The sequence below is a fragment of the Aquila chrysaetos genome, chromosome 11, assembly GCF_900496995.4.
Source record: "Aquila chrysaetos chrysaetos chromosome 11, bAquChr1.4, whole genome shotgun sequence".
NCBI classification, from domain to species: Eukaryota; Metazoa; Chordata; class Aves; order Accipitriformes; family Accipitridae; genus Aquila; species Aquila chrysaetos.
In genome coordinates this window covers 40,206,972-40,230,927 of record NC_044014.1, presented here as the reverse complement: position 1 = coordinate 40,230,927, position 23,956 = coordinate 40,206,972, and the positions used below count along the sequence as shown (strand labels likewise).

Here is a 23,956-nt window from a genome sequence, read left to right as displayed (position 1 = left end):
TTCTGTTTCTTCGCTATCCTTGTATGTGAGGGAGTGAAGAACTAACTTTTCCTCTCGTTTATCCCGTAACTTGTTGCTAAATTGCTGGAGCAAATTCTACTACGTATGACACCTCTTCAATAAATAGACTCTAGCTTTTGGCTCATGCTTTCTGTTAAGAAAATTGGGTAAACTTCTACCTTTGTGGCTTGTAGAAACAGAGGCTTATCTGTGGTATGTTGCCATAATAGCTGTTGATTGTATTTCTGTCCTAGCTGACTGGCTGTGGCTCACCTTGAAGGCTTGCTCATATTCTCAGATTCTGCCATTGAGAATATCTGGGCTTGCTAATAAAATAAATTACTCGAATTTCTGCCTTCCTATAGATATACACATGAACAAAGACACATGGGTAGCCATAATAACACAGAACAGGCATGGCACAGAAAGTGGTAGTGGTGGGTGCCTGACTCCAGCAGAGAAGGGATGTACAAAACTTGGTTTTGAAAATGATCAAAATAAATGAGCATCCTGCCCAAATCAGCAACCTACAAGGATGATACTTGTGGTATTGTATGTCCAAATATGAGTGTGCATAAGAAAACTGTTTGGAAGGAGGTGTGTCCCATTTCAGTTTTTCCTTTTGTCCTAGATATGTTTTGTCCTAGAATGTTCACAAACAGGTGAGGGAGTGGGTAGCGTGTAACTTCATGCCCAGTTATTGTGAGTACAGAACGGGGCCAATAGGTATCAGTCAAGCAAAGGAATTTGTTAGGCCTGTTGCTTTCCAGAAGTGCTGTGTTGCAGCTGAAACAGATTATTCATTTTTAATGTGGGAATCTTTTGATGGATACTTAGTACTGATGACAGCTAGTCCTTGCTAAAATGAGTTCAGGGGTAATCTGGCCCTACATACCTGCAAAAAGATGACCATATGACATTACTTTACAAACTTATTACAGGCTTGTTTTGTTCATTATATTATTTTTCTGTGTGTGTCACTAAGAAGTCATGGTTATTTTTTGTGGAAAAGTAATTGCAGGGGAAAAGTTTTTCTCTTCCCATTTTAAAAACTTAGCTTTGAAGTTCCACCACTTAACAAATGTTTACTTTCTCATTCCTTTTAAATGCAGTAGGGACCAAAATTAAACAAACTGAGGTATTAAATTATTTACTGTATCACTGTTGTTAACTACATCACAGAAATCATGAGTAGTACCAACAATTTTTGGACACAGGATTTGCCAGCTGGTTTGTGTATTGTTCACAGCCTGAGGAAACATTCACGACTTGCTCTATTTCTTGCATATTTAACTTAATACTTGGTATCCCAGTGTTTCATAGGTAAACAGTAAGTACACTGAGAATTACGTTTGCAAACTTTCAATAGCAAATAAATACACATTTTAAATTATTGCATGAAGAATTAATTAATAAATTGCATTTTTATCGTATTCTCTGTGGCTGTGACAGTATACTAATTCTATTTGCCTTACTGAGGAGGACACTGACAAGTGCATGCTGAAAAGAATAAAGTCAACTAAAGCGTAGGCTGAGATTTCATATATGCTGCTTTCCTGATGACATCATTAAGGCAGTATTGCTGTTCTATGAATTTAAACAAGTGTGATGTTTCCATAAAGTAGATGGGGGTGCAGTTGGTTAAAACACTGTATGGTTTGGGGATGTTTAATGGTGAAAAGATCTTGGAACCATCCCCAGTAATTTCAAGCTGCAGAAACTGGAATAGAAATAAAGAAACAAACTGGAAATAGCTAAAGAGTAATTCAAGAAGTGATCAGTCAACTAAAGCCTTATTAGGTCCATTACTTAGAAAAACAGTAAGAAATCTGACCTGTAAGCACATCAGCTAAAATCTTGGTAAGTGGTACACAGCTTGTTGTACTAATTACTCAGATAACCACAAGTTTAGTAACAAAAGCAATCAGTTTTACTTTTGCTTGATGTATTTATACTTATAATACAATAGACATATAACTTACTATAGAGTTCAAACATGTACTTGATGTAGTCAGGCACTGGAGAACAAATGACAAGTTGGAAATTAATGGACTTAACATGAGTGTTTATGTAACTAAGAACTCACCAAGCCAAACTGCCACAATTGCAGTGGCTGTTTCCCCTACTAGAAAAATGGTTAAATCAAGAATGACATGGTGTTTCTGTTGGCTGGACTTATTCCATAGTTTTTAGCTGTCCTGCTCAAATGTGCTTTTCTGTATATTGAGCGTGGTATTGCTGTGGATTTATTATTATTACAAAAGAGAGGCTCTGTTTATTACTGCTTTGAGAATGTCAGCCATAGCACGTGAAGGGGCATCATCAGTTTATATGGGGAAAGCAACGTGGCTCCAGCTCTGTCTGCAGTGTCGCTGGCTGTGGGCCTGGAGGAACCGTGATTGTTTCGGTGCAAGTTGTCCTCTTCAAAGACCATAACAGTCAGGTGAGAAAAGTGCCTTATCTCTGCTAACGAAAGGATTGGAGTACTCCAGCTGCAGTAGTCAGATGAGCATACAATGTAACCTCTTAAGAGCCACAGAAATTAAATTCAGACAACTAATAAATCTATTATCTACCTTTGTGGCCTGAAAGATGATGGATTGTAAAATGTTTTTGGGTCCAGTAAGAGTATTGCATTCTCTACTGCATGCATAATGAAGCAAACTCCAGCTATGTTTAACTCCAGGGAAGCGTGGTGTTAGTTTAAAGGAAACTATAAATTTCCTTCCTGTCTGTTTGTCATTTCTCCTGGACTGTGTATTTCCAGTTTAGAACTATATGAGAACTCAAAAAGGGCAACCTGATGTACTGAGAAACTAAGAGGTACCACATTTCTTTATTGAAGTTACGAAGTCTAGAAAAAGAAAAAAGAGTAAAAGCATCACCCTTCATGCTGAGTAACAAAATTAAATTCCCCTCCTTCTGACTTGAAGGAACTGTGCTGCCGCAGGAATGTAAAACTCACACTGACATGAATAACCTGTATTGTATATCAGCCATAATAGATTTTCTGTAAACCTCACTCAAATGTAAATGAGTTGCATTATTTTTCCTTCTTTATAAAAAATACTGTACTGGTTGGTCAGTCACAACCAAGACTCCTTTTGAGGAATGGTATCTCGGATGCATTTGCTTGTTTTCTCATGAAGTTTAAGGCTGACTGTAAGACTGTATGATTAACTTTAGAAGGGTGATACTTATTCTCTTGACACAAATTAACTTTAAGCTTGCTTCTTCCTGCTAAGCCTGCACAGATTCCCTCTGAAACTGTTCGTCCATTGAAAACCTTTTCATTTGCAGATTAATTGCAAGTGTACTTTGGTCCCTGCTTTTAATGAGTTCAAATAATTTAGATATTCACAGCTGATCAGGCTAGGGGTCACATATGAATGACAGCTGCACGTCTGGCAACAAAGAAGCTCTGACGTCAGCCCAATAGGGAATCTGCATGAAAACTCTGATATTTGGAGGTATTCAAAGAGTAAGTGAAACTCCATTGCCTTCCAGCTTTTATAGTCCGTGACTAGTAACGTATGTATGGGAGTTCTGCTGATGGAGAGGGGGTGTTGGGTGGAAAGCCAGGGTGACTGATTGCTTGCCCTGAGCAAGTGTATCGCTACAGAGCTGGCAAAGAATATCTGCAAGGGCTCGCCATCTGCACACAGTGAGGAAGAGAGACTTGCTGGTCCCCATCCTATGTATGGCAGAGCAGAGGAAGAGGATTTAGCCTCTAGTGCCTGAGAAAGGTCCAAGCCTAATACGTTTGAAATTAACCTTTGTTGGAGGCCTTGTACAGGCTATGCTGGCTAAAATACGTTTGAAGAATAGATAAACATATTTTCAAAGATTGTGTTCTTGTATTGCCTAGCTTTAATGCATTGTTTTGGTCATCTTACAATGGAACTCTGTTTCAGGTTGTGATAAAAACCTAAATATGTGGGAGCAGGACTGCCTAGCTTTTTTCCTTTTTCCTTTTTTTTTTTTTTAGTTCAGTGGTATATTGTATGGTTTCATATTGTGTTAGTCTTTTTGTTTCGTGGATGAGGTTGACAAAGGTTGCTTTGTATATTATACCGTTTAGTAAAAAACTTCAGCACTCTGCTAAGAACTTCAGTGTAGGTTTTCTAGGGATATGTTCTGAAAAATCTCATTGCTTCCTTCAATAACAATGGAGTTTATTTTCATCACTTTCTTCTAATCTTACTTTGCGAGGTGGGAACCTTATGTACTGACACGTCACTGCGGTAACCATCCTAACCCATGTATACATGTGTTTTTGTGATGTGCTTTTATGTACCTGCATTCTGGGTTTTGGCAGTATGTTTTCAGTATTACTTTCAAGGTAACTGTTAGGTTTGCAGTGGATCTGTTGTCTCAGGATTATTATTTCCTTCTAGTAGTTATTTTTCTCTTAATCCATATTCTTTATTGTTTGTGTAGAATATCTAAAATATTCCTCCTCCTGTAAAATGTACTGCTATTTCTTCTACAGGTAAAAACGCAACGCAAAATCATGTTCTATGCCAGAGATCAGTGTGTGATGCTGTTCCAGTCCTGCTTGCTGAGGGACTCTCTCGGCAGCAGTATTTCTTACTCTTCCAGGCCTTATGTGTCCCAGAGAAGAGCAGTGCATTACGTGTTTCCTACACTTATCTAAGAATAAACAAAATGATTCTTCCAGGTGATACGAAGAAGTAGCGATGAGGAAAAGTTGCTGTGCTTGGTACGTCAGCGTGCAGGACACCACTGTCAAACTGCCGTCATCGTGATCCTCATACTGGCCTGGGAAGGGATCCCTCATCTCCTGGCTGATACGCTGTACAAAGAACTGACGCAGAGTCTCAGAAAATACGGCTGTCCCACCAGCCGTAGATGTGCGTTAAATGAAGAGTAAGTTACTTTAATAGTAAATGATTGTTGTGTTGCCTTTTGAATGTTCTGTAATAAATAACTTGAGAATTCAATAGTTCAACTAATAAAATAACTATACAAAAGCTCATTTAAAACTACAAACCACTAGGTGTCATTTCAGTATAAAAAAACTTAGTTCCTGGCTTTTCCTAGAGACCAGACCGTAAGTGGTAGTTGTACACGCTACACCCAGGGAAAGGGGTGGCAGTGAATTTTGTGCGTCCTGCCTGAAGACAGTCAGTGTGCCCTTTCCAGACAGGGCCATGCTAAAGAGCTGCCAAGAAGGTGATATGTGACTTTTTTAAATAAACGAGAGATTGAACACTCAAAATTAGGATCTTCCTCTCTGTGCCTCTGAGAGGATTTAGTTTAATTGACTAGATAATATATTGCAACTCAGGCTCTGTAGCAGTGCTGCCTTTGTGCCGATTTTTGTGTAGCCCACATTTAACAGACTCTAATAGCTGTACAGTGACCTGAATCTAATGCTTGTGCTCTTAAAGGGTCAGGCTGAGTAGAAATGTGCACTTTGAAAGTTGGATCAGTTTGAAGCTAAGGTATTGCTGCACCTAACAAAATAATTATTGGATTTAGGGGTAGCCTTTAGTAGCAGTGGTATTTTCTTGGATAAAAATTTTATCCAACTGGAGAAGTCAAAATCAAAATAGCATGGGTATATTTATATAGCTGTAACTGAGTGTTATGTATTTATTTCCCAGAAGTGGGGCTCTGGGGAGTTGAGACTGTCTTTATGGGGGAAAGAGTCAGTCCTCTACATATTAATATTTCCTTAACAATAAATATCTGGTTAAACCATATATTTTGTAAATTCCTCTGTTGTTATGCTATGTATTATAGGATTGACCTAAAAAAAAAAAGAGCCGTTTTGTCAGCTGACTTGATGTGTCTTTATTTCCTTTCATAGTCGTACTTGTGCATGTCAAGGACTTGATCCAGAAACTTGTGGAGCATCATTCTCATTTGGCTGTTCATGGAGTATGTATTTCAATGGCTGTAAGTTTGCCAGAAGCAAAAACCCCAGGAAATTTAGGCTTCTCACTGATGACCCTAAACAAGTAAGATTTATTTTATTTATTTTATTGTTTGGTTGGTTTTTTCCTCCAAATACCTATTCCGATGATTTTCAGAACTAGAAATGGAATCTACAGATATCCACCCCTTCTCTCTCACACATGTATGCATAGCTTACCACAGAGGCACCCAACTAAATGTTTTGTAACTGTAGTATTTATGATTTTTCCACTGTATGAAAACTTAGTGTCGTTTACTATGAATTTAAATACCCTAAAATTATCCTTAAATGCTTTTATGTATGGATATTTGGCTCCACTAACTCTGTATGAAATGCTAATTCTTTGTCAGTATAAAATACAGCTAAAGGTTTTTTCTAAGGACCAAACCTGCACCTCAGAGATTCAGTCCTTTTGCCTTGTCATAGAAAATGTTGTACCTTGGGTTGCACTGCTTTCACACTGCTGTCTGACCAGCTGACAACCTGGTCTTCTGTCTGCCACCTAGAATAAACTGTTTTTTCTGTGGACAGCATGTTTTTTAAGCACGCTTGAAGGAATGAATACACTAAGATATGATGCAGTGAAATGATACTGTAATTGCTGCTTATGAGTGTTAGTGATGACATAAAGCTGAGATAGCACAGAAAATACAGTGGTGGATTATGTGAAGTAATGAACCTCTAAAAAAAAAAACCCAACCAAACTTGTTTTTTACATTGGAAATTTGTTCATGAAGAAGGAATAAACGTGTTGTAAACTGATAACCGCTGCCTGATGAACATATATTCCTCAGGGCAACTCTAAAGCGCCTTTTGTTCTGACTGTAGATTTGTCTAACCCCACTTCCCTGTGGAACTCCTAGATAAAAGTATCACGTCTTTACTAGCACATCTGGCATGCTGTAAGAGAGATACACTACAGTATAGCAGTCAGTTACCTAGTTCTCTGTTTGGGTTACCCTGCTGATAATCCTTCTTGGTTCCTGAACTCCACTGCTACCAGCTACAAAAAAAGACCCAGCTGGTTGAAGTCCAGACAGTAGCAGAGGTATTCTTGCATTTTTTAATGTGTAGTGTACACGTGCGTATGTACGCACAATGTTAAACATTATTTCTTGGAAGAGAGAGATGTCAGTTGATTCACTGGAGCTAAATATTCCTCCCAAGTCCTAATTTTTTCCTGAAAGGGTTGATGAAGCATCTTTTATGCATATGTGCATGAATGCAAAACCCTCAATCTCCTCTGAGTTGTGCTGTCCACTCGCATGGTGGGTATTCACAGACTTCATTAGGGCTTGAAGTGGCGGACTTCTGGCTCAGCAGAACAGAGTGTGCTCGGCCCTTGCGCCCTTCTTCTCACTGAATACATGACTAAGGCCGTACAAGCTGAAAATAGCCCTGCTTGTCTCAAGAGGGAATTTATTTTATAAATTTTCAGTTTATAGAAAAACGTATGTATTGGGCATTCTTTCATTTTAGGAGTCCTGTTCCTTCTCCTTGTCCTTTTCCATTTTCTGTGATCCTGTGTTTTTAGGGTCTCCCCCTGTGTAATGCTATGCATGGAGCATTCTGTGCATGTGTTTTCTCTGGGGAATCAGCAAAGGTGGCAACCTTCATAGGTACTGTGTAATGAAATATTAGGCTGTGCCAGATCACTTACGAGACAGCTCAAAGAGATCTGTCTGTGGTCAGAATACACTCTGCGAGACTGCAAGCTCTGGTGGTGGCATCACTTCCTCTGAGTCTGTGAAACGGCCACCCTGAGCCCCATTCGGACACTTAGTCAAGCACGACGGCATTCACAGCAGCACCTGGAAACGATACCCCCCTCATGAGAGCTGTCTGGCACGGCCCGTTCACTTGACAGGTAGCCTGCAGGTTTTTGCAGGAGAATGCCTTCTACCAGATGGCAACAGCTGTTGCCTAAAAGAGAAGATACTGAACCAGGACATTTTCTAGATTTGTGATCTAAAAGTGCATTCCCTCATTTCTCCTTTTCCATTGAAGTTGTTTTAAAGCCTCTTTGGATTCTGCAGCTGAGAGGGGATGAGGGTTGCACAGCACGCAGGCACTCCATAACTGTGTTTGCCTGCGAGGGAAGCGTGTGCACCCTTAGGCTGCCACCGTGCAAAAGCCTCCAGCTGTAGGTGACAGTGGTGCTTGGGCAGTTGCGGTGTGTGTGCAGGTTGTCAGTGCATCTCAAAGTAGTAAATAATTGTTCTCTTCGTTTGGTTTTGTCATTAATTTTTCTAGCAGATACTTCTTTTAGCTAAATATTGGATATTGATGATTTTGCGGATGACATAAAGCTAGGAGGTATAGCGAATTAAGAAGATAGTTCGAAGTCCAGAAAGACTTGGATCATTTGAGGCACTGGATGGAGTGAGATGAGGTTAAGGGTGTAATACACCTAGGTAAGAATAGTACATAGGATGGATAATTAAGGATGCGTTACCTTCCATGCAGTTCAGAAAAACTTGTGGTAGTGCTCAACAGTTAATAAACTGGCTGTAGTCTGAGTTAAAAATACGGTATCGTTTTGTAATGCAAGATCACATTGAAAAATGTGAAAGTATCCTTGTATGTTTATATACATTGGTGTTTACAGTATATGGTGATAAGTGGTGTTGTTTGTTTTGGTTTGGGTTTTTTTGAACAAAATAAAGTAAGCTGTTATTTTTTGCCACTATACAGCATGCAAAACTGAAGCTGCAGTTGTCTCTCAAAGCCTGGCCCTTGGAGGAAAACAAAGTAGGGAGTATGTCACCACCCTTTTCTTTCCCAATTGGTCAGTGATTTTCCTGGAAAAGCAAAAATTTAGGGAAAGAATTTAGGGATTGTTCCTATAAACAAGAGTTTAAATGTCACACTGCCATAGAAGCCCACCTAGCTAGCTCCATGTTTATACAGCTTACCTCAAGGAAAGGAATATTACTTCCTAATCTAGTAGATATTTCCATAAAGTCCTGAGTTTTGCACGTCCAAACCCCAAAATATTTATTGAATGTTCCTAATAAGAATTCTGTTGCAACGTTAGAAACCCCCTCCTTCCCCTAAGAGCTGAAATTAATGTTAAATGCTATTGGGAGTTACTCATACAATTAAAAGAAAAAGAGAACGGGAACCTGGGATTCTTTCAGCAGAGCTGTATCGACGTAACTTAAGGCCCCATAAGCAAACCACTAAAAGAAGACCTGGGGTTCCATCTCCACTCAGCACGTGATATAATTTTTCTCTTCTGGATGTTACTTCTCTATTTTGTGTGGAGCATACCTCATTCCTCAACTGTCTATGTGTCAGAAGAAGGAAATGATGCAAAAATCAGTTCCTTGTGTATTGGGTTTCTTTACCCTAGCAGATACCTTCCATTGTTATTTGGTTGACTTCCATTTAACATTTTTGGTATTTTAGTCATGCAAAAGTAGGCTTATTTACGGTTGGTGACAAAAGGGAGCAAAACAGAAGTCAGGTTAATAAAATTTAAGATAGAGGTGGACTTCCTTAGCTTCGCTGACTTGTCAGGCATATCTAAACTGGATTAGATTCTTTGAAAGCAAATTACAGCGCTCTGAACGTTGCCTTTCTCTGCAGGAGGAACTTCTTGAAAATAATTTGCAAACTTTAGCAACTGACGTGGCTCCAGTTTATAAAAAGCTTGCTCCTGAAGCTTTCCAGAACCAGGTAGGTCTGTGACATTCCACTAGCGTGGGTGTAGCTCTGAACAAGCAGCATGGTTTGAAAACAAGATGAAACCCCAAAGCATGTTCATGGGTAGAAGCCGCAGACCTCGCAGATGTGGTGAATCCCTGTGCTTACTTACAGTGGTTGCTTCATTTGGCTAGTTTTAAAAATACTGCACCTTTTTTTTCTTTCAGCTGATGGTTGAGTTATGCCCTGAGCTGTGCACATGTAAAAGGCTTAGAGAAAATACTGTAAATAAAATGTTTTTATTATTTAAAGACATTTTGACTCTGGCTGAGCTGATTATCTTGTTGACGTCCAGTCATAAGTGTTGCATGTTTCATAGGAAAATACGTGCTTTCCTGTCATTCTTATGGGCTGCATTTATTCAGTCACCAGTGCAGTTGTGCCTCGTGGGGTTCCAAGTCGCTCACTTTCAGTCCCAAGTACCTGTAGTTTATTTTACTTCTAGGTGGAAAATGAACACATGGGCCCAGACTGTCGGCTTGGATCCAAGGATGGTAGGCCTTTCTCTGGTGTAACAGCTTGCATAGATTTCTGTGCCCATGCCCATAAGGACACACATAACATGCACAACGGAAGCACTGTGGTATGTACATAGGATTTTCTCATTTGTACTGTTTACTGTTGTGATTCCTGTGTGTTTTAAAATGCTGCTTGATTTAGTGGGTACGTTTGCATGAAGTTTTTTAAGGCATTATGAAATTAACTGCATGTTGCCATTTATAAATTCCCACGTTATTTGCATATATTTATTACTGATTGACAGAGGACCTAAGTTCATCTTATTACAGAACAGATCGAGAAAGGTATGGGAGTGACCCTTCCTACAAAATCCCTTAATTCTTTTAAGAGATCCAGGCCCCTTGGAGAGGATTGGCCATAGGACAGATAAGCTACTCACAGTAAAGGTTTGATGTTCAAAGGCAAATAATTATCTAACCGAGGAGTTGTACAGACTTCTCTAGAGGAAGAGCTAAACCAAACTGTTTCATTATTAATTTACCTCCCCCAGGCTCAGTTCTCATCAAATTGACTTTTTCTTGCACAGTGCACTTACCAGGCTTCACATTAGTATAGTTACTAGTCAGAAAGTAGGGAGTATGATATCATGGTGGAGTCAGGTGACTGTCAAGATCTTTCAATCTCATTATGAAAGGAAAACCCACAGGTGTGGGTTTTTTTGGTGTGGTCATTGTACCAAATACCTTGCTGGATTGCTAGTGAGAAAATCGGTTGGGAATTACTTAGTTAAGTGATCTTTTAGAAATTGAGACCATAGTCTTGAAGAAAGACAAGCACAAAGGAGAAAAGAAAATAAAACTGGCAATCTGGTTTTTTTAGTAGTTAGAGCATTGCGGTGCTCTAAATAGCTGGGATGACTTCTTGTACCACAGCGGAGGTAACACTCAAGAATAATTTCTCTATCAAAGGATGCATATCTGGGAAAAAAAATTATCTAAAATCTCTGCCTACTCTAGAAACGGTCTTTTTTTAAAATCCAGAGATGAAAATTGAAGAATTATGTTGCTGTGGTTCAATAAAATGTTGCATTCAAAGGTATACTTAACATTTAGCGTTTGTGTGTAACAGCAGTGAAACGACTGGTACAATTGTTGAATATTAATTGTGTGCTTGTATGTTGGCAAATGTCTGTTACTTTAAAGTACAGAAGCAGGTCTTGGAATTCACCAGGAATGCCAGTCCTGAACAGACGAATATTTTTGCCTAGCACTGAATGCTACTTGCATGCGAATATTCTGTAAGAAAATGCTGGAAGCATACGTTGCAAAATATTAGTAAGGTGCTATGAGTAGTAGTCTCATGTGTAAGTACTGTCCCTTCAAAGCTTCTGAAGCATAGGAATTCAAACCTCTTAAAGATCCCAAATTTGAAAATGAGACTTCCTTTTCATGACAAACTGCATGGTATACTTTTTAATGAAATGTAATTTGGGTATTCCGAAACTAGTGATATTTTGTTAAGTGCTACCTTGCCTCTTAACTTAAAGACAAAATGAAATGGAAACCGAGTCTGCTACTCATTCTGCCACATGGGATCCCAGAAAAGTCATAAGTTATGGCTAGAAGCAGCTGGAGGGACAATTAGCCCTTTTTTTGAGGAATGTATTGGGGAATAGTTCTACAAATGCATTTATCTGTAATCATCTGATGTTATTTCAGCTTCAGCTTATCCTTGATGGTGCTGGTACTTTATTTCTACAGATTGTACGTGGTGTGTTTGCAAGAAATTCCAAATCTAAGCAGCATGGAAAATTATGACCCCTGTAAGGTTGTTGTATAGGCCAGAACTTACCATTGTCTTTCTATCATGTTCTGCCAAATCTTGTAAGTCTTGCAGAACATTATCGAATCATTATAACTGCTGCAAACTATGCCTTGGAATTGGATTTTCATCAAATAGCTCACTCATACAGATAACTATTGCATACCTGACATTCTCTTTATTTAGATTTGATCTCTCTTTGTTTTAATATACTTGCAACAAAGGGCTATATATAAAGAGGAAATCATTGCAAGTATTAACACTCAATTTATATACTTGAATTGGGGCATTTGGGAGGTGAAGTAAGAGTTCAGAGTTACCTAATGATCTATATACAGCCTTCACAGTGAGTAGATGTGGGTGTGATTGATAGGACACACAGAGTGTGCTGCCTGTTGGTCTGTCTGGGTATATACTGTGGTATATATACTGTGGTACTGGGTATATACTGTGGTACTGGGTATGTACTGTGGTACATACTGGAAGCCTAAAGCAGACAATGTTGTTGGTTTGCAAACGGGGTGACAGGACATGCTGAGCTTTCTCCAATCTAGATCGGTTCGATGATAATCAAAATGAAGGTTGTTGATTTTGGCAGATAACCAAATCTGGCAATAACATAGGAAAACCAGTGGGAGACACACAAAAAGAAATTGCTACGTGTGGATTCTAGCATCTGTCTGGTCACCTCCTGCGTTCCCATCTAGTTCCAGAAGCTGCTTTGGCTACCTCCATAGTTTAAAATACATTATGATTTCTCATAAATCACTGGTAATAATGGTGGAGGGGTCATTTACATAACTATGACATATTTTGTCTGTTAAAATGTACTATGTGCAAGTAATTCATCTAACCGAGTTGACAGCTTTCATATAGATGACTGTTTTCTGATAATGTGGTAAGAAGCAGAATGAGAATGATTTGCACTGCCTTACAAACCTCAAACATCCATAACTTTATTTACTATTTTTCTCTTGTATTTTGTTTATTTGATTTTTTTAAATGGTAGTCACACCTCACAGTTTAAAGCCTGTACAAAGTGTATTTGTCAGCTTGCACCTCAGCGTTGGTAAAATTTCTTCCCTTCCTCCTTATTCCAACACAAAATCTTCATTTATAAAATTTGAAATTCCTCTAGACTAAAAAGGTTAAAATAAATACCTTATAAGATGGTATTTGTGAATGCTGCCAGCTCTGTCGCCACTACTGAAGGCATAAGTGACACCTTTTCATTTTCTGCTTTCAGTTGTTGGTGAATCACTTTTACCACAAATATGAAAGAAATGCTGCACAGTGCACCGAAACTAAAGGAAAAACAGAAGCTATTTAAATTATTTAAACCAGACACAGACATGAGTTCAGCAAAACACTTAGATGAGTTTAATGATAAGCATGGAGTTTACTGTACACTTGAAGGAATATCTTATCTAATGAGCTACCAATAATCATTTCCTTGCTCTGCCTCTGCCAGAATTTCAGAAAAGCATTCTCGTATTTTTCTGGGTATGCATGTTCTGATGATCAGCTGCATTATTTGTATGTGACTGAAAATAAATGAGGCTGTAATTTTTGTTAGTAGTGGGGGGGGAAGTCTTTTGACGTGTCTTCTGTAGATACAGGATAGAATAGTACATCTTAACTTACACAAATTGAGGATTACCATGGGAGACTTGATTAGCTGAACATCTTTCCTGCCTAGCAGAATCACACCCTGAATTTAGCAGAGAAGCTAAAAATAAAAATGAATATTCCCTGTTTGCTCTGTAGTAGAATGAAAACACTTGGCAGTTCTACAGAGGTGTAAACTAACGTGTTTACCTGAAAGGAAAAGTAATTTCTGCCTACGAATTGAGTTTTTTAAGAACCTTTAAGTCAATAAATATACCATCCATTTTTACTCAGACTCTTTTGTCATCTTTTAATGTTCTCCTAAGGGCCATTGATGTACATTACAACTGCAGTGTTAGGGTGCAGTGTTCCTTGTGGATATGAAGCTAAATGAGCAACACATAGATAAAAGCTTTATAGTTATTAATGGAGTCTGTGAAATGTAAGTATTTTTGTTTCTTTATTGGATTAGCTGCTAAGGATAACATGCTTCATACCTGCGTGAATCTGTTTAAATCACTGACATACGGGGTTTTACGGTGACTGGAACAACATGGTTAATGACGACTTCGCTAGTTCTGTAGCATGTATATGGCTGTTTCTCATCCTACGGGGCACGTTGCCGTTTCTGCTGGGGTTGAGGAAGGAGAGACACCAGCTGCGATTACATGTAATCATTGGTGCCACACAGTCTGTAGCAGGCACTGTGGAAGAAGGGAAAGAAGATAAATCTATGCTTCAAGGGCAGCTACAATATAAAATTTATTATTGGCAGCAGAACTAAGTAGTGTCAATCATCAATCCATCAACAAACTCTTCCTGATTTATTTAAAAAAAAAAAAATCCTCCGCTCTTCCAATAACTTACTGTATTTCTGTAGTTATAGCTCATCCAGTCATTGCATATAGGTCCAGGCCTTTGCAATAAATGACAGAGTGTCTCTGTGAGTGGCTAGACTATGTCCAGGACCATGCCCACAGCTTGCTTTGTGAGCTGCAGAAGTACTAGATGCTTAAGTTGGTGGTTCAGATTATAACAAATAGGAGGAAAGAGAAACCCCACAGGGCTGTAAAGGAAGGATTTTTGTTACTGTTCTTTATATGGTGAAAATGGAGAAACAGTAGTAGTTCACTCTATAACCAGCAAGCTCACAGACAGTGCTTTGTGCGCCATACCCGCGTTACAGCGTACGGTACAGAAATGCTGTCTGATGACACTTCCTATGTGTGTATATAGTGGTGGAAAGGAAAACGTGTTGGTGTTCCCTTCTCTGGCTCTCAGACTTACGCACGCTCATTCAGGGTCTAACAGGCCAATAAAATGACACAGTTTGTCTCGGCTGTGAAGGCAAAGCAACGTTGTTCTGATGCAGCAGCACCTTGGAGTCCCCAGTGGCACCCACTCTGCTTTCCATCTGCAAAGGGAAGATGAGTGTAGGAAACTTGATTCCAACTTTCAAGTTTACAAAGGCTGTTTGACTGCTTTGCTGAAACTTGAATTTAAAACATCTGTTCTTACGACATAGTGGAAAAGGCTACATCATTCCTACGTGTGAAGTTCAAGAGGACAAAGGCAGATCAAAGAGTCCAACAATGCGTTGGGAGCTGTGTGGCTACAGATGTTTCTCTGGAGATCTGTGGAGGGAATTTCACTGAGTTCGTGGGTGCATTTTAAGTTTAAAAGAAATAAAAATAAAGTTTTACAAATATGCAACTTTTACCATGACATCACTAAACCCAGAATAGGTAATGGTTTTGATCACCAAGCACACTGGAAATCTAAACAAACCACTTGGCCAGCATTTTCTTTGGCTTTTGAGCATCCTGATGATTTAGCTGCATGTTCTGGAAAAAGTATTTAGAGTAGCAGGCTATGCAGCTTCACTGCGTAAAGGGGCTTTAACAGAGTCCATGATTTTCTCGTGTTCGGGTTTAATTTTGGTCAGTTTGCAGCACAGTATCAGTGCCAGTGGAAAACATTGCTTTTAACTTCTCAGCGATAGCTTCTCTTTAAGTTTCTTAATGGAATATTTTGCACAGATTTGAATATTAGAGTGGCTTTTGAAACGGATGTTTCTCATTTGGTGGATACTCTACTTCAGCTGTAAATTGCTAGATTACCTGTAGGGCCTTAATTTATAGCTGGTCTCCCCGTAACATTAACTTTTCAGTTATCCACTTGCCATTGCGTCCTTCCTTTAATATTAAAATATATTACAGGGGACATTGACCTCAAAATTTTACATATATTAAATTTGTTGTCATGGTGTTTAGGCTGTAGGTGTACTGGTCTTCAGGTTTTTAACATAGCTTTTAATATACCTGAATTTCTTAATTTTGAGTGTTCTAACCCGGTATCTAATATATTGTGTGTGTTGGAGTTGACTATAGTTTCAACATACTTCTGCCAGTACACTGCAGCCCTCATCTTCTTTAGTTCCTCAAAACAGTTCTTTAGCTTTCTTGTTCTAAAGAGAGTGTTGGCTTTGTGGTAGTGACAAATACTCACTTTTGCTTAAAATAGGCCTTCCTTCAACCAATATGAGCTTTGATTTTTGTCTCTGCTTGTATGCTCTCCCCGGGGCCAAGCATTGTGAAAATGTAGAGCTAATCTACCTTTGCCTAACTGTAAGTCAGATGAAAGATGATTAATACGTTTTTAAGAGTAAATCTTTTTATGGAAAAGAATAAATGTACAAGATCAGTTTTCAATGTAAGTGTCTGGTAAAACGCGTGAAAATTTAAAACTGTAAATTGGATGAGGGTCTCAGTTTTCGAAATAAGCAAGATTGTGGATTGAATCTTCAAGATTTGGAGAGTTTTCAGACTAGTGCATCGGTCCAGACACATACAGGTCGGACAGAATATTTTTAAAGCCAGGTGAGAATCATTCCAGTTCTGATGAGAACAAGTGGGAGCTAGGCCCCTTCATGCTTATTTCAGTACTGCTTTTGTTTTTAATATAGAAGGGGAGGATGTGTTGGGCTTTCTAAGAACGAGTCATATGTAATTGTGCTCTCTGTACACCCTACCCTCTTTCACCCTTCCTGAATAACTTGGAATCTGCTGGCAAAGTTCAACCAGATTTCACTGAACTTTGCAGAAACTGAATCATCTTCGGAGATTTTAACCACTTGTTCCAAGTTTTGAAATTTCACTGTTGAGTGGGGGAGACGGATCCAGGTTACCTCCTCCACCGAGGAGGCAGCAGGGTCCTCACAGCTGCGGCCCTGGGTGCACCCGCTGGCCCAGTAGCCAGGAGGCACGGAGCTTCAGCCAGGCCCTGCTTCCGAGGTGGCAGCAGGGATAACGGTGCTGGGGTTGGGCACGTGGGAGTGCGGGGATGGAGAAGTCCATAGGGAGGGAACCAGGCGTCACTCACTGCTCATGGAACAACTTGTTGTTTTTTCTAAATCTTCCTCGTAGTCCAAAGGCTGCCCAGTAGAGGTAAGTACGCATGGAGCAAGCAGATCAGTAAACGCTACTCATCAGCTTCTAATTGCCCCTTCACTTTGCCTTCTTAAGAACCCTTCTCTCGATCCTTTCAAAATGCCAGCTGAAAAGCTCTTCTCCTTTGTCTCTGCCCCTCAATTTTTCTCCTTTTGCTGCTCTGCAACTGTCAAGCTTTGCATATAGCTATTTATAAAGCCCTTACCACCACTTTATTGATTTAGGATTTTTAGTTTGTGATTCTGTAATTTTGTTATTCTAGAAATAATTGTGTGATGCCTTTATGTGAAAGCTGTGCTGTAAAATCAAAAATGTTTGGTGTGTCGTCCCCCCCCAAAATAATAATATTATTCTTCTCCCCTGGAATGCTAGGCATGGTGACAAGATTCTGAGAAATTGGATTAACTGTTTATGATAGGCATCACATTCAGCCTACACAATGATGGAATGATAACGTTTCCATTTAGGGAGTATCATCTCATCCTTGGAAGGCGCTCAAATTCCTGTATGTGTGTAGTTAGTAACTCCCTGTGAAACAGCAGCTTAACTAAGCCATGATATTAATGCATGGCTTTCTAGCGATGTAGTGTATTGTTGTGAAAAACAGTAGTCTCTTATGAATGTAACCAATAACACTATAAATGGCGTGACTATTTGTACACTTGTACGTGTAAAACTGCCGCCATCCCTCGGAAAGCACAGAACAAAACCAGGAAGCATACTGCTGATTTTAGCGCTTCATTTAAAGTGAAGGGTTAGTATTAATAATGGCCAGAACTCTAGAAGTGCTGAAAATTGTAAGTACTGCAAAGGTTCAGCAGTAATTCAGAAAAATTATAATAAGAAAACTATTGCAATAAGTTTGAACATTTATCTACATTTCTGATGTGCCCTTATCAAACTGGGTCTAACCAGCATTCTCCTCTCGGCTCCAGTATCTCACAACAGATAATTTAATAAGAGAAAGTAGGACAGTGATCTAAGAGGAAACAAACATTTGCTGGGTCTCATGACTTCACTACAGCAGGCAGTCATAGTTGGGGAAGGGTGTTAATTTAAGAAAGTGTGTATAAGGAGGGAGGGAGTGAGTTAGAGCTGAGATTGCTAAGAATATAGAGCAGTATGAGTAACTGTTTGGTTTTTGTTTTTTTTCCATTTGCCAGCCAAAACAAAAAACAAAAACAGTTCCATGTCATAGAAACTTCTTGTTCGATCCAAAAATAGTATTTTCTTTTTTCATATTTTTTAGTCCTTAAAAATGAATTTGAACATCAAATATGTATAAAAAACAAAAAAATCTGAATGCTTAGGAATTTACAGTATATTTACAGCTCAGATTATTTACCAAGGTTGGCATGTATTTGTGGATAGGGCAAGTTGAGCCAAAGTTTCATTTTTTCCTGTCCAAGACATGTGTCTTGATCTTATTCTTCAAGTACACATAATTTTTCTGCATCATCATAAATCAAACAAAATGTTTGTTCAGATGTTTGCATTTGAAAGACCCATAGCACTGAGGCCATAAACTATGAGAAAACAATGAAGTCTAGGACGACTGCTTAAATATTTAAATAACTTTTGTATTTTATGTCTGTGGTTGTATTCGTAAATGTTTCTATTCTTGCCAGGTCTGTACATTAACGAAGGAAGATAACCGGAGAGTGGGGGTGATTCCAAGCGATGAACAGCTCCATGTGTTACCTCTTTACAAAATTTCACAAACGGATGAATTCGGCACCGAAGAGGGACTGGAAGCTAAGATAAAAGCCGGAGCCATACAGGTGCTCACAGCTTTTCCCAGAGAAGTACGAATGTTAGCTGAGCCTCTCAGAGCTACAAAGAAAAAGAAACCAGACACGAGGAGGACCCTGACTGAAAAGCAGCCATTAATAGATAAAAAATATCCAACACCAGTAAAGCTGAAAACTGAAGCCCCAGAAAATCTTGGCAACACTTTGCATTGTTTAGGTGAGTGGTGCTTATTAAATTCTGCCAGTTTCTTCTGATACTGTGTTGCCTCTTGCCCATCTGAGGGGAAGGAAAAGCTCCTTAGTACTCGGTTTTATAAAATACTTGTATAGCTGGCATTTTAGGGGCTAATGAGCAAGTCATTGTAGTCAGTATTCTCTCTTGGCACAGGAAAAAAACAGGTGATCGCCTAAAAATAAGTTTGTGGTGGTGTGTGAGCACCAGTGAAATATTGCCAAGTTCCCTTATTCTAATAAATAATGGCAGTAGGATAATCTTGAAATACTGTTGTAGGAATGCTTATCTAAATAACTGACACGAATTTCTCTCATTTGAAAGAACAAGAGCTGTGTTACCCACTTCCTATGAAAGACAATGGCTTTCTCGGAATCTGAGTTGATAGTTCCCTATCGATGGCATGGATACTGCTGCAAAGCAAGAGATTTGCAAAAAACCCCAGGTTTTATCAAATAAGACAGTGCTTCTCACATTGTTCTGTGAAATATTATTAGCAGGGGCCAGAGAGGAGGAATCCATCAGCAGCTAGGTAAAAGGTATGCCACGGTTGTTCTGTTACAAGAAGATCACTGTGGCCAGAGCCTCCTGCTACAGGACGTGTTTGTGCAACATAGAATTGTGACTTGGCTGAGCTGTGCGGAGGCGCTTTTGATTTATGCTGTTGTACCTGGGGTCAGATTTTGGACCAGTACTTCAGAGGATACACCTATTCTATGGCACTTTGCAGTAAGGAGAAATAGAAAAGGAAGAAGTGGAAGAAGCCGTGGACTTAGATTCTGTGATCAGAGGGGGAAAAAATTATTAAAAGGAATTAAAGCATAGCCTGTTTGCCTTTTAGGAAGGAGAGAGGAACATTAGTCAGCCTGCTATAATTTTGAATTTTATTTCATGAGAGACATCCAGAATTATGTAGTAGATTTAAGGGGAGGAATAATAGTTAAATGTATTTAGAACAACATCTGCATTTTGGGGGGATAACATTTAAAAAAAAAATCCATTTGACACATTTTCATAACTGGCACTCAGCACCCTGCTTTGTCTCAGTAGAGGAGTCAGGGCAACCAATAAATGTTGCATATAGCAAGATGGAATAAGAACAAGAAAAGCAGTTTTATTGTCACCCCTAGGAAATGAGACAGACATTCAGTTAATCTACATGCAAGTTTGGGAGACACAGTCCAGGCTTTGAAACAAATATAAAAGGGCTCCTCTGGCTGAGGACGACGTCCAACAATAACTCTGAAGCAATGATTAATAACTTCCATCGTGCTCAGGGTGGACTGGAAGTCCTGGAAGCGTTAGAGGGCTCTGGTTTGGGAAGGAATTCTGAAATTGTCTGATCTCACTGGAACGTTGTTTTGGAACACTGAAATAGAATTACGAACCGCCTACCTGTACATGACACTGTAGTTACAAATAGGCATGGCTTCGATATCTGAAAAACATGGCTGTAACAAATGGTACAATATCCAGAGTTTTGCCATATGCGTTGGGAACACAAAACTTTATTTCTTGAACGTGCAAAAATAATAAAATAACTGTGTAAACAAGCCAACTTACATAATTGGTTTGGACTTGAAGTATTTTGGTAAAGTAATTTAAAAGGGCTGCTGATAAAAATAAGTCATGGAGTGAGGAAGAAATACTTTTATGAGTGAGGCAGTTGTTCAGAGATGGAAAAATAAGAATGTGAATAGAAGTATGTAGTTTCTATCATAAAAGTGCAGGTTTTGTCATGGAAGTTTCGATAGTGGAATCCCTCGAAACAGATGTCAACACTGTAATCCCCAAATCTGCCGATGTCACATATTGCTGCGGTTGGCCATGTGAACAGTTTCAGAGAGGCTTTGCTAACTGGGCAGCAGTGGCAGAGGACGTTCAGGTTTGCAAAGGGCAAGGTGGTGTGCTCTGCATGAGATAAATAACTTGAAGTATATATGCACATTGTTTATGTGTTTAGTCATACAGGACGACGGCTGGGTAAAGACCTCAGCACACCACTGATGCCTTGCCCCTAACCCACAGTAAAATGCAAAGATCTGTAAAATAGGGATTTAGAATACTACAGTATTGTACTTGTACATACAGGTCTTTTGCGGTTATGGGGGATCAGTTATTGATTGGTTCTTTCCATTCTGCCAGTGGCAGGTATCCTTTTAGTCCTGAGGAATGGAAAATTTTAGTCTAGCTGACATTGTTAGGCTTTATATGAAAACAAAATCAAAGGGCCTGTCAGTCAGAGGAGTTGAAATTAGACTATCTAGTAGTCACTCCTGATGGTAAACTAGAGGAAACTATTATTTAAATCGGGATCCCTTCATATTACTAGTGGTATTCAATTCTGGTCACACCTTTTAAACATAGAACTAAAGACAAAGGACTGAAAAATAGTAAAAATAGATAGAAAAACTTATTAGGGTAAGAAAAAAGAATACTGACTATAGTTTTAGGTAAGCAGTGAATAAAGTACTGCTAAAGGTACATTAAGCAAGTCAGATACTACTATTAAATTTTCTCCTAATGTAAGAATGAAAGAATACTTAGCTACACTTCAACTGTAAAGGAAAAGGTATTGATAAATGGTGTATGTAATGTATAGTACTCGATTTACTAATGAGGACAAGAGTTTAGAATATTGGTTTGGCTTTTTAAATATTAAAAAGAATACGGAGAACATGCAATTAGATGAGATGAGATAACCGTGGTATATACCATCAAGTCGTGTTTTTGGCCGTGTGAGGCCATCGCTTTTTGGAGTAGCCTGGGAGGATCGTGAAGGAGTCACAAGGCCAGCTATGCCATATTGCCCATCACGTAGAGGTAGTATGCTCTTTTGAAGGAGGCCTGACCGTCATTTCAGAGCCATTGCAGTATCCCCCAGCTGGGAAGCCTGGAAAGCTTGAGAGACTCCTCTAAGCTGCATGTCTTCACCACATGGAGAAATGGAAATTAAAAAGGGAAAGGGGACTCTCTTGTCCTCTTTACTGTCCTTACCAGGCAGCGAAGATGGTGGTAAGGAGGACCTTCTGAGTGCTGAAGACAGATTAAGTCAGCTTGGTAGAGCGTGCATATGTGAAGACTTGCTTTGAATCTCGACTGTGCCAAGTCCTTTGTAGAAATGTTGTGTATTAAATAGGGTGCACTTGTCATGCACCTTTTGCCAACAGCAGGCAGCACAACTGTTAATTTTTACATTTGTGCTAATGCTGAGAGCCTTTGAAATCCCAAATTATTACAAAATACATATTAAAGATACAGGCCTTGCATCCTTCCTTGTATAGTCTTGTCATTTAACCACATTACTCTGGACAAATAAACTTTACAGACGGAAAGGTTATTTTTTGTCTCCATAAATACTAGCAATTCTTCTTGGCCCATATTGGATAGAACAGGAGATGAACCACCAACTTAGAGACGGTTTCTCAGCTGGCCACAGCAGAGTACTACATCAGCCAACAGTTCCCAGTGCAGGTGCACCAGACTCTGAACAGGAGATATTCCTGGGGAGCAATGCCACCTTATCTGAACCATTACTGATTTCCCTCTACCCATACATTTGAATTCACTTCTCTTAATCTCTGCTACTTTGGCCTGCAGAGCAAGGAGCTTCTGGCAAGAGATGGGAAAGCTGCTGGAGCAACGGCCATTTTGAGAGTGCTGTGTGTTGTTAAAACTCCTTTTCAGAGAATGTAGGTCTCTCTTCAGAGATGATGGAAAGTGCAGTTCTCAAATGCTGTGTTTCAAATCTTTTGGAGGAGGGCCTTGGTCTGGAGGGGTATTCTTAATTGAATTAAATGCTTTGAGTTTGATTTCATCGAAAAGGTTTTTAAAGAGCTGATGCGGCTTCCTTATGTCCCTCCACAACTTCAGTGTTTGCATACTAACTATTGTGTCCATAATTTATCCCACTTTGCCTTTTTTGCATTCCTATTGAAAGAATGGTTTTTAATCCATCACTATTTATAAATTATTAGAAGACAGAATAGAAGAAAGAATAGTTCTTCTATATTCGGTAAAGCAATTAAACGTTCTGTGTATTTATGGAACAAAGAAGAAACACTGACAGAGACAGTCTTTTATGAGAATATGCGAGAGCTCTCTGTGGGGTGCCAGTCTGCCAGCAAAACACATGTAAAGCAATTTCAGGGCATGATGCAAAGCCCATCAGAGTCAACGGAATTCTTTCCCATTATGCCAATGGACTCTGGATTGAACTTATCCATGACGAGAATGAGTCATTTCAGGAGGCTGTTCCACAAACAAGCACAGCTGCAGTGTGCCAGGACTAGAAATTGATTAGGGAGCTGACATAAATTGAACAAGTATGTCTCCACAAAGATCTGAAATAATTAGTGTGTGGCAATTAGATGGAAGACAGCCAAATAACATGATGCAGCTTTGTAAGGATGGATTTACCTGGAGTATGTTCCCAGATACTTTTTTTTTTTTTTTTTTAAAGAAAATTTCTGAGTAGTTACTTGCTAATGCACGAGTCATTGTAATTCAGTAACTTTTTTGCTGCGATGGACAAGATCTATAAACACACTTTTCCTTTGATCGTAATATGGGGTTAAGGCAGCCAAGAATTTTGATTGTTTCACAGGCTTAATTTCAGACAGACTAAATTTCATCAATTATGTAAAAACTTTTACATAGTGCTTCCTGCTAGGCTGGGTAGTGCTGAAGGCCAGCAGTCAGCTGCTGGCAAGTGCTTGTGTAAAATTGGGCTGTGTGAATCAGGACTGAGTAGTTATTTCATTTTATCTGTTTATTTTATTCATCCCTCTGTGAAATACCTTTCTATTTTATATACCAACAGTCTGACTGGAAAAGGTTAAGGCGTTAATTCAGCAAGGTTCTTATGTATGTACTTGGAGTCATAGAGGTATCCCTAAAAAGCTAAAAATAACTAGTTTGAAAAATCTGTAGTCATCATGTATATCTTTCATATTAGAAAGCAAGCATGAAATATTATAAAAGT

At 39.1% G+C, this 23,956-nt stretch overlaps 1 protein-coding gene and 1 long non-coding RNA gene across 7 annotated transcripts in view; one reads left to right on the top strand and one right to left on the bottom strand.

Annotated features, from left to right (window-relative positions):
* TET1 (tet methylcytosine dioxygenase 1) overlaps positions 1–23,956 on the top strand; it is an 80,953-nt gene that overhangs the window by 45,770 nt on the left and 11,227 nt on the right. For 2 of the 4 annotated variants that reach the window (XM_030029760.2, XM_030029763.2), the window contains exons 7-12: positions 4,682–4,890; positions 5,837–5,987; positions 9,536–9,625; positions 10,098–10,235; positions 16,966–16,986; positions 18,618–18,957. In XM_030029760.2, the coding sequence (XP_029885620.1) occupies positions 4,682–4,890; positions 5,837–5,987; positions 9,536–9,625; positions 10,098–10,235; positions 16,966–16,986; positions 18,618–18,957 (949 nt within the window). Of the gene's footprint in view, positions 1–4,681; positions 4,891–5,836; positions 5,988–9,535; positions 9,626–10,097; positions 10,236–16,965; positions 17,495–18,617; positions 18,958–23,956 lie in introns of those variants that run through there. The other 2 variants (XR_003925700.2, XM_030029761.2) reach the window with 2 other exon arrangements.
* LOC115347980 overlaps positions 13,988–23,956 on the bottom strand; it is a 32,465-nt gene continuing 22,496 nt past the window's right edge. The window contains exons 4-5 of one of the 3 annotated variants that reach the window (XR_003925702.2): positions 14,828–15,174; positions 13,988–14,244 (exon numbers count right to left, since the gene is read on the bottom strand). This is a non-coding gene — a long non-coding RNA (uncharacterized LOC115347980). Of the gene's footprint in view, positions 15,175–23,956 lie in introns of all 3 variants that reach the window. The other 2 variants (XR_005933507.1, XR_003925701.2) reach the window with 2 other exon arrangements.